Here is an 11,142-nt window from a genome sequence, read left to right as displayed (position 1 = left end):
GAAGAGAGAATATCTCTAAGGACATTATTTTGCTCTGTATCTAAGAATTCAATGGAATGTAGCATAGCAGAACTCACTTATTCAGAATCAAGCTTTCAACTGCAGTAATGCCTCCAGTCATAGAAGGGAACATGGTTTTCAGGGGAACACAGTCTGAGAGATTAAGAAGGAATCTTCCTTTTTGATACAATCAGGTAGGAAACAAGCATAAAGAGTGTTTTAGGGTTTTGGAAAGGGACTCCTTTTATTACAATGAAAAGTGCAGAAAAAGTGTTCAGAAGGAAAGACTCAGTGTAAGATAACAGGGAAAATGTGTTGGTAACATCAAGGAGAATCTAAACATTGTACCGTCAGACTAATGCTTTCCATGGGTGAAAACTGCCACTGTCAGGTTAGATAAACATCTATTCGAAGACCGTGAGGAACCACTGAGACATATCTGAGGCAGAAGGCTAAGAAAAACGCATATAACTGTCAAGGGTGGCAGGACAGTGTTGGTCTCAAAGTCCCGTCTGACTGACAGGGCAGAGGCTCTTCCTCACTGCTCTGATCTGCTTCCCGACAGCTCCAGGGTTTCCTCAGGCAGCCGCCCTCCACCTTCATCCACCTCAGGTGTGTCCTGCAGAGCCCTCTGGAGAACCAGCTTCAGGTTCTGCCTATTTTGACGCTGCCTAAAGGAGCCTACGAAGAAGTAAATGATGGGATTGGCACTGCTGTTAAGAGTGGCCAGGAACATAGAAACTAGATGAACATGACAATATAAGATTTTCCGATCCACGTGGATCCATAAAAATAGGAAAAACAGAACGCCGAAGGGCAGGCCGCAGAGGAGGAAGACCAGCACTGTGAGCAGGATGGTCACGTACAGCCTGGTCAGCGGCATCTTCCGGGATCCACAGAGAATCCTGACCACTAGGACCAGGCTGGACCCACAGAGAACCACACATAAAAAAATCAGCCACGCGACTGTGATGAAATCCGATGTTTGACACCAAACAGGATCCGCACCACTAAACAGGAAGCCACAGAACATCCACTCCAGGATGCTCCGCAGCAGGGACAGGCCCCAGAGCAGGACACACATGACCGCTGACAGGTGTGTGGGGCGGCGGCAGCGGTACCACATGGGCCACAGGACGGACAGGCAGCGCTCGGTGCTCATGGCGCTCAGAAAGCTCAGGCCTGCAAAGTAGGAAAACATCATCACAGGATAGAGGATTTTAGAGATGGTTTGGGGCAGACTGATGAAGCTTAACAGGGAATATATAAAGCGGCCACTGAGGAAGAGGAAGTCGGCCATGGACAGGTTGAGGATGTAGATGGAGAAGGCGTTCTTGTGCATGCGGAAGCCCAGGAGCCAGAGCACAACCGCGTTTCCTGTTAGTCCGACAAGGGAAATGATGCACGTCAGTCCCCTGAAGCTCAAGATCTGCTTGTAGCAAGGAGTCTCCTCAGTTCGGTTGATTGGTGTCAGTTCTGTGTCCAAGGCTGGGATGGTTGGATCCATGCTCAGAAACCCTAGTTTGGTGACCCTGGAAACAGAAACCAGATGTGATTATCAGCTGTATGATCTCTGATTCTCCCCACCATCCTGCCATGTGGGATTTACTTCCTCATTTAAAGAGGAGAGATCAGAGACTTGCAGAGAGTAAGTCACCTATCAAAAGGTGGGGGTCCTCAAATCCAGTTCGAAATACAGTTCTTGTTGACTCTGAAGCCTGACCTCTCTCTACTGTCACACAAGTTCTGTACTGACGTGGGAATAACATTAGGATCAAAACACCCCCACTCAAGTGGCCAGGGCTGTGGACCCGATCATTACTCTATCCTGGGCCTGACATTTTCTCTCAGGTGGAGGAATTCAATATGCAAAGAGGTGGTTGTGACACCCTCATGACTAGGACTGATCATCCATGGACAGGAAAGAAGACCAAGCATTATGCATCAGAGGAAAATGTGACCTTCACTAGAATAAGTGTGAAAATGGCTGGGCCTCCTGGGTGAGAAATAACTCAGTGTGTCAGTCATTGCAGACAGTACCACATTTTATGTTTTATAGTCCTAGTGCCTATTTCCCTGAGCAGCACACTGTGCTCTTCATAAATATTCATTCAATGAATGAATGCATGCATGAGGAGCCTAATGGTAATGGTAGATTTGGGTGAAATGGAAAATAAAAATGAAAGCACAATGTAAGTTATTAGAACACACATATTTAATTAGATATAGAAAATTTCATTCATCAGAATTCTATTTGTGGACAACTCTATCTGTATTAAAAAGAATTATTAATGTGTGCCCCAAACCTGAAATTGACCACTGATGTGCCTTTGAAGTGAGGACCCAATGTGGCTTTACTGAACACCTAGAAGCATTTTCGTACACAATGTTTGGGCAGGGTGTGGGTCTGAGCTGAATTGCTCAGCAATGGAGCAGAGGAAAGACTAAGTGAGGGTGAAGTCTGAGTGACACTGAAGCAGGTAATTGAAGTGTGGGAATATGTATGGGAGACTACTAAGTGTTCTGCTGAGTATACACAATGTAAACCTATTTCATTCTCTCCTTCAGGAGATCTTTGGTTCATTTCTTTGTTGATGCAAACATTTGTATGTGAGGAGTTCATGAGGAGAAATAGGAGATAAATAGGGCTTGGAATATAAAGAGAGGTATTCATGCAGATTTCAACTGGAGAATGAGGACTAGGTCTAATCTGGGAGAATAAGAGCAGCTGACAGAGAGTTTATTAGGTATTGTCTATTTTAATTATCTGAAGAGCCTAGGAGGTAAGAATGAGCATTATTCCGATATGGAAGATCATGCATTGGAGCACAAAAAGAGTGAATTATTTGTTCTGGGACTTATATAGTATGAATTTGAGACCAGCAGGGCTTACTCATGATCCCGTTTTTGAGCAGCCCTTTACACCCAGCACCGCTCTGTGTCAATTATACATGTTAGAGGGGGTAAAGGAGAGGAGGGATTCTCAAGATTAAATCCAAGTTGGCAGGCAAAATTGTGGGTTGAAAAGAAAAAAAAAAACTAACCTAAAACAACTTCAGATAGAGAAAAAGATGCAAGTCAAATAGGGAACAAAATAGAGAAGAGTGAAAGTCATTTAGTAACAAATTCAGGAGTTCCTTTTTGCCTATCAGAGGCCACCTTTGCTCTGGAATCCCGAGAATGCACAGGGGCAGGAGGCCTCCAGGATAAAAGAAGACTCACCCTCCTCTGGGAGGTACAGAGGAGCATCAGGAGTGAGTGCATCCATCATGAGCTCTCTTAGAAAGACAAGCTGCCACAGCCTTGTTTGACTTGAAAAGGAAATGGGAGGAAAAGGAGAACCTCTGTTATCCACACTCTGTTATCCACACTCAGGGCACTAAACACTTTGTCCATCTGTATTTATGGGATGATATGTTTGTCTTCCTTATGAAACTCGAAGCTTCATAAGGAGTAAGTCATGCCTATCTTTTTCACTGTGTTCCTTAAAGATCATCATTTAGCATGTATTCCTTAAAGATCATCCATGGTATTATCTTAACATAACATAAGATGAAGCCGAGGCCTAGAGAATTAAAGTGTTTTCGTGAGTTCACAACATGAAGAGCAGTCTCAATACCAGCCCCTGGTCCCTGGAGCCCTGCATGAGACTTTTGTACTGTTCTCTGCCCCATCATTCATTATTTCAGAGGAGTTCCTGAAAAATCTTGATGTGAGCACAGAATCAGAGACTGTCAGAGGCAGAAGAGACTGCTAGGTTGCCCCAGTGCTCATTTTCCTGTTTGGTCACATAAAAATTCTGAGAGTTTAAAAGCAGCACAAGGACCCACATTCCAGTTTTCCTTGATGTCGGGTGCCATTGTATGACCAGGTTCTGTTCAACAAAGGAGGCACAAAAGTGATATAAGCAAGTCCTGGCTCACAGGACCAATAGCAGGAGTAACACGTTTCCTTTCCTTATTTTTTTTTCCATCATGCTGGAATGCTGATGTGGCTGGAACCATGTAGGATCACAAGGATGAGGGCAACTCTCTAGGGACTGGGGAGTAGCAGTTTTTGGAATTCTGATGTATGATGCCTTGGAGCTTCCAACACTGATCTCAAAGATAGTCTTTTCTGGGTATTCACAGGGGCTTTCCTATATGGCAGATGTGTGTGCTGCAATCCCAGCACACAACAAAATCTGCAGATGCTCAGTTTCCTTATATAAAATCATGTGGTAGTTGTACAAAACCTATGCACTTTCTCCCAGATACATTAAATCATTTCTAAGTTACTTAGAATAACTGACAAAATGCAAATGTCATGTAAGTTCTTGTTTTACTGTGTTATTTTGGAAGTAATGACAAGGAAAAACAATTTTGTACCTGTTCAGTAAATACACACCTCCGCCATACCCTTATTTTTGGAATAGTTTCCACCTGTGGTTTGTTGAATCTGCAGATTCTGGACCTAGTGACCCAGAGGCACAACTGTACTTTCTTATTTAAGACATTTCTACTTCGTGTCTTTATGAGAGGGGTCAAACTTACATTCTAAAAAAAGAAATATGTACTCTTTTTAAAATTGTATTTTCTTTTCTATGCATTTTTGATGAATGCAAACATTTCTGCATAGAAGTGATAGTAGAGAAAGACATGCCAAACATTAAAGTAGTCTGACAGAGCTGAAATGAGACAGGAATCAATCACCTGTAGACAGAGACTGTCCCAGGAATTAGGAGGATATAAGATGGTGAGAGGATCGTCTCATTTGCTATGAGGATTTGCTTTCCATTCTTCTCTATGCTGTTTGACTTCCCAAGAGAGTGGTTTCTATGTACCACATCAGTGGGATTCTTTTTAGTTCCAGTATCTGGTGGAATTGTGACACTGGGACACACCAGCAGGATGCTGGAGGACAGCAGGAGAGCCACTTGGGATTTCCACCTCCTGGTTCTCTGCCTGTGTATTAGTTCATTCTTGAATTGCTACAAAAAATACCTGAGACTGGGAAATTCATGAAGAAAACAGGATTAATTGCCTCATGGCTCTGCAGGCTATACAAGAAGCAGCTTCTGTTTCTGGGGAGGCCTCAGGAAGCTTCCAATTATAGTGAAAGGCAAAAGGGGAGCAAGTCATTTCACATGGTGAGAGCAGGAGCAAGAGAGACAGGGAAGAGGTGTTACACACTTTTAAATAACTAGATTTCATGAGAACTCACTCACTATCACTATAGCAGTACCAAAGGGGGATGGCGTTAAGTCATTCATGAGAAACCATCCCCACGATCTAATCACCTCTCACCAGGCCCTCCCTCCAACACTGGGAATCACAATCAACACGAGATTTGGGTGCGGGGGACACAGATCCAGAGCATATCAGCCTGTGTGGCTGTGTGTTGGTCATGCAGGGCTTCTCCACCTGCCTGCTGGTGTTCTCCTACCCCTATGGCTACAGCTATGGCCATGGCGACAATGGTAACTTCTCCTTCCCTGTCCCTTTCAGCCTAGGGGAGGACATAGTGCTCCCCTATGTATTGCTGCTTAGGGTGCTGACCCATGCATTGTCTCTTTCCCTTAACCCTGTGCATCTTTGTAAATACTTTCCTCATGAAACACTCCTCAGTCATTTCAGTTCTGACCATCTATTTCTTCCTTGAACCTTTCCAGACAGGCAAGGATTAACAATTTAGAAAAGTAAGTAAAACAACAAAACCTGCTTCTACGGCAGTTCAACTCTGTGAAGCAATGCCTGCACGTCCTCTAGCTCCTTAAATGAATGTGAGAGGCAGAATTCTCTCCATGAGGACAGACTCAGTGATTAGAATAAGGGAGGTGATATGGAGAGATAAATCAAAGGGGGGATCCCAGTTGAAACTCACACAGTCTGGGTTGGCAGCACTCAGTTTCCAGAAGGAAACTTCATGCCTCCTGTCTTTTCCTGAAACAAGCTCATGATCCCCTGCCTGTAGCACCTAGGTGGAAACAGAAACGATCTTATAGCAAAAACCATAACTGACTATGGAAGAAGAGTGTTCCTGGTACTTACCCTTATCTTTTTCTCTTTTGTCCAGTGGTGAAGACTTCCCTTATTTTAAAGGTGGAGGGCCTTTCTGGGATTCAGTGACTTCAGAGGAGCCTTCTGTGTTGCTTAATTCAGGAGATGCCCACAGGAGCTGGAGTCAAAGCTGGTGAGCAATCCAGGCTTATGAAGGTGCTGGACAGACTTGTTATTTCCTGTATGAGGACTGTGGACAAATCAGCAGCCAGAGGTACTGGAGACACAAACCCTACCTGAGATGATTCTTGGCCTCTGTCCCATATCCAGTACAGATAAGCCTCTCCCATCACATTCCATCTTGTTCAACTTCCTTGATAAAAACAGTGGCAAGGTTTGAGAGAATGGACTCCCATTTCAAAAGAAGTTCTACTGTGTATAAAATGCTATCAAATAGCATTGCATGCTACATTAAAATCTTTCATAAAAGGATGAGTCAGTTGATGTGGCAGACTTCACTGTTGTCTTGTTCTAAGATATTGGCACAGCCTGTCTTATCTTCAGGAGCCACCTCAGCAGCCATCAACATCAGGCAAGAGCCTCCAGCAGCAAAGCATTTGGCTGATAAAGGTTCTGATGATGATTATGATTTCCCAGTGAAAAAGTATTTTTTAAGTATGCATGCACATTGCTTTAGACATAATGCCATTGCAACTCAATAGACTACAGTATAGTGTAAGCATAACTTTTACGTGTACAAGGACACCAAAAATTCATGTGATTTACTTTATTGTAATATTTGCTTTATTGCAGTAGTGGAAGCAGACTTCCAATGTCTTCAATGTATGCCTATCATGATAAAGGTTGTATATCAAAGTAGATTGTAAAACGGGCACTATTGAATGAATGGGATTGGGACAACTGAGTTTCTGTGTGAAATGAATAAAGGTGGAAACATACTTTACACATGATTTGAGGATAAATCCGAATACAGTACTTAAAATATTATAATGAAAATACAATTACCTGGGGGAGCCATAGCCAAATAGTTTTTAAATCAAAGTGGAAAAAGACTTTCAATTATGGGATACAATTCAGAAGATATTAAAGAAAATATTTATAAAGACAAAAAGAAGGCCAGCTGTGATGGCCCACTCCTGTAATCCCAGCACTTTGGGAGGCCATGTGGGGTGGATTGCTTAAGCTCACAAGTTTGAGACCATCCTAGGCAACATAGTGAAAACCCATCTCTACAAAAAATACAAAAACAATCCAGGTGTGGTGGTGCATGTCTATAGTCCCAGCTACTTGGGACATTGTGGTGGGAGGACAGTTTGAGCCCAGGCCGCGGAGGTTACAATGTGCCGTCATCACACCACTGTGCTCCAGCCTGACTGATAGAGTCAGATTTTGTCTCAAAAAAAAAAAAAAAAAAAAGTTTTTTTTTTTAGCATAACATTAACCATCATAATCAAGATATAAATAAACTATGGCCAGGCGTGGTAGCTCGCCCCTGTAATCCCAGCACTTTGGAAGGCCGAGGCGGGCAGATCACCTGAGGTCAGGAGTATGAGACCAGCCTGGCCAACATGGTGAAACCTGGTCTCTACTAAAAATACAAAAATTAGTTGGTTGTGGTGGCACACGCTTGTAATCCCAGCTGCTCGAGAGGCTGAGCAAGAGAATGGATTCAAGCTAGTAGTTGAAAGTTGCAGTGAGCCAAGATTGTGCCTCTGCCCTCCAGCTTGGGTGACAGAACGAGACTCCATCTCAAAAAATAAATTAGTAAATTAATACAATTAAATAAATAAATAAACAGGGAGATAGTTGGTAATGTATATTATAGCCAAAGTATAAATTTTCTCTATTGATACATATTTTTCTAAATGATGTTAATAATTCAAAATTGAAAAAGCTAATAAGAAAATAACTTTAAGTCATGATTCACAATTTCTAAAAAATAAAAACGGCTCCTAAACATATGGAAAGAGGAGAAATTCAACTCATAATGAAAGACATGCCAATTGAAATTACAGAGTTATATTTTACTTACCAAAATATTAAAAACCATTAAGTTTTATAGCATACAGTGTGGGGATGGAGAGGCATCAGGTACCCTCACTCATTTCTGCTGAGGATGCAGATGGATACAACTTCCAGTGAAGGAATTTTCAACATGTGAAAGCAAGTATAAAGTATCATCCTTTTCTCTCTGTAATTCCTCATCTAGGAATTTATCTTAGAGATATATTTGTGCATATTCAAAAGATCTATGTACTAAGTTAATAAATGCAGTGTTATTTACACTCAAAAACTTGTAACAGCCAAAATGGCCATCAATACTGTATAAATTATGGTCTATCTGTGCAATGGAATACTCTGTAGCTACCCAAAAAGAACAAGAAACCTAATATAAAAGGCCCTCCAGAATTTGTTAGATTTTTTAAAAAGAACGCATGCCAATGTATATATTGTATGACAAAAAATATATAGTTGTTTTATTATTAAATATTTGTGAATTAATATACATTTTTATTAGTAAGTATAATAGGATATGTCTTTGTTAACAAGGCAAGGATGCCTGAGGACCTAACTTGGGAATGACAGTTTTCAGTGAGTGTATTTAAACATTATTTTTAAAGCTTTGACTATATTACAATGTCACAAATAAATTTTCAAACAAAAAACATAAATTTAATGATCTAGCTAAGAGAGGGAAATAGAGATATGAGAAGATACGAGGAAGGGTGAGGAAATGAAGATAACGAGTACAGAAAACTCTTTGGAAGATTTTTTTTTTCTAAAGGAAGAAAGATAAATCAGGCTGTGGATAGAGATGAATGACTGCTTAGATGGTGTTTTATGCCACAAATAGGATGGGGTGTTTCAATTGCAATGGAAGGATCCATTAGAGAAGGAAACATTGAAGATGTAGAAGGGAGAGGCAATAATGCTATAAAATGTTTCTGGGGGAGGAAACAGAGGAAACTGTACAAATGGAAAGGGTGGTTTCAAACCGGAATTTGCAGAGCCCATTTCCTGGCATGAGAGAAAATGCAGAGAGATGCACTCAGAGGCAGATGGGCAGGTAGGTTCGCTCTGTGGAGATTGAGTAATTCTCAGAAGAGCATCATCTGACAGTGATTAAAAAAATAAATGAAGAGTAGGTGGTTTTAGGAGAGAGACGATGGCTGAAGGTTTTCCTTTGGAGATGAGAAGCAATTATGGAAATGTTACATGACTGTTCAGGAGATATAAGTGAACATTTCAGGTTAAAGGTCGTAAATGTACAGTGAAACTGCGAGGCATGGTTGTGTGTTCTGCTCCAGGCACACTCAGTTCTATGGGAATAGGCATGGAGTTAGTGGAGAGCTAGATTCAATCAGGGCAAAAGATAAACAGATGGTTCAGCAGGGACATATATGCATGACAAATAAACACATAAAAAGATGCTCAACATCACTAATGTTTAGGACAATAAATAAAAGTCACGAGATACCACTCTACCCTCTCAATATGGCTAAAATATAAAATACTGATAGTTTCAAATATTAGCTGAGATTTGAAGGAATTGGAGGTCTCATACACTGCCAATGAGAAAGTAAAATATTAGAGCTACTCTGGGAAATCTTGCATTTTCATACAATCCAGCAATCCAGTGTATCCTAGAACCTGGAAAATTTATCCTAGAAGCTGGGAAACTATGTTCACTTAAAAATCTGTACAGGAGAGGAGCCAAGATGGCCAAATAAAAACAGTTCTGGTCTGCAGCTCCCAGTGGGACCAACGCAGAAGACTGGTGATTTCTGCATTTCCAACTGAGGTACCTAGTTCATCTCACTGAGACTGGTTAGGCAGTGTGTACAAGCCACGGAGAGCAATGAGAAGCAGGGTGGGGCGTCGCTTCATCTGTGAAGTGCAAGGAGCCAGGGGACACCCTTCCCCTAATCAAGGGAAGCTGTGAGGAACTGTGCTACCAGCCCAGTACTACGGTTTTCAAATGGTTTTTGCAATCTGCAGATCAGGAGATTCCCTCGTGTGCCTACACCACCAGGGCTCTGGGTTTCAAGCACAATATTGGGCAGCTGTTTGGGCAGAGACTGACCTAGCTGCAGGAATCTTTTTCATACCCGAGTGGTGCCTGGAACCCCAGTGAGACAGAACCATTTACTCCCCTGGAATGGGGGCTGAAGCCAGAGAGACAAGTGGTCTCCCTCAATGGGTCCCACTCCCACAGAGCCCAGCAAGCTAAGCACCACTGGCTTGAAATTCTCACTGCCAGCACAGCAGTCTGAGGTCGACCTGGAACGATGGAGGTTAGTGGAGGGAGGGGTATCCGCCATTCCTGAGGCTTTACTAGGCGGTTTTCCCCTGACAATGCTAAGGCTGGGAGGTTGGGACTGCATGGAATTCACCACAGCGTGGCTGAGCAGCTGTGGCCAGACTACTTCTCTAGATTCCTCCTCACTGGGCAGGACATCTCTGAAGGAAAGGCAGCAGGTCCAGCAGGGGTTTACAAATAAAATTCCTGTCTCCCTGGGATGGAACATGTGGGGGAAGGGGAGGCTGTGGGTGCAACTGCCACAGATTTAATCTTTCCTGCCTGCTGCCTCTGAAGAGAGCAGCTGATCCTGACAAGGGGGGTTCTCCCAGCACAGTGCACCAGCTCTGCTAAGGGACAGACTGCCTCCTCAAGTGGGTCCCTGACCCCCGTGCCTCCCAGCTGGGAGAGACCTCCTAACAGGGGTTGACAGACCCTTCATACAGGAGAGCTCTGGTTGCATCAGGGCCAGTGACCCTCTGGAATGAAGCTTCCAGGGAAAGGATCAGGCAGCCATCTTTGCTGTTCTGCAGCCTCCAATGGTGGTACCCAGGTGAACAGGGTCTGGATAGGACCTTCAGCAAACTGCAGCAGACCTGCAGAAAAGGGGCCTGACTGTTAGAAGACAAACTAGCAAACAGAAAGCAATAACATCAACATCAACTAAAACACCCCCACACAAAAACCCCACCCAAAGGTCATCAACCTCAAAGATCAAAGGTAGATAAATCCAGAAATATGAGGAAAGCAGTGCAAAAATACTGAAAATTTCAAAAACCAGAAAGCCTCCTCTCTGCCAAAGTATCACAACTCCTCTCAAGCAACAGCACAAAACTGCATGGA

General features: G+C 42.8%; 1 protein-coding gene across 1 annotated transcript; it reads right to left on the bottom strand.

The window, feature by feature from the left end:
• Positions 1–217: 217 nt before the first annotated feature.
• On the bottom strand, positions 218–6,164 carry LOC103242202 (mas-related G-protein coupled receptor member X1). The gene is made up of 2 exons (XM_037997630.2): positions 6,030–6,164; positions 218–1,532 (listed from the first exon to the last, which is right to left on the bottom strand). Exon 2 carries the CDS (start codon positions 1,505–1,507, stop codon positions 539–541), a length of 969 nt encoding a protein of 322 aa, XP_037853558.1. The 5' UTR covers positions 1,508–1,532; positions 6,030–6,164; the 3' UTR covers positions 218–538.
• Positions 6,165–11,142: the final 4,978 nt, after the last annotated feature.

Source organism: Chlorocebus sabaeus, chromosome 1 (assembly GCF_047675955.1).
Source record: "Chlorocebus sabaeus isolate Y175 chromosome 1, mChlSab1.0.hap1, whole genome shotgun sequence".
Taxonomy (NCBI): domain Eukaryota; kingdom Metazoa; phylum Chordata; class Mammalia; order Primates; family Cercopithecidae; genus Chlorocebus; species Chlorocebus sabaeus.
This window is presented reverse-complemented; position numbering and strand designations above follow the sequence as displayed.

Bases quoted from the DNA above. Each gene is read 5' to 3' on its own strand.
- LOC103242202 (XM_037997630.2), bottom strand. From the start codon at position 1,507: ATGGATCCAACCATCCCAGCCTTGGACACAGAACTGACACCAATCAAC.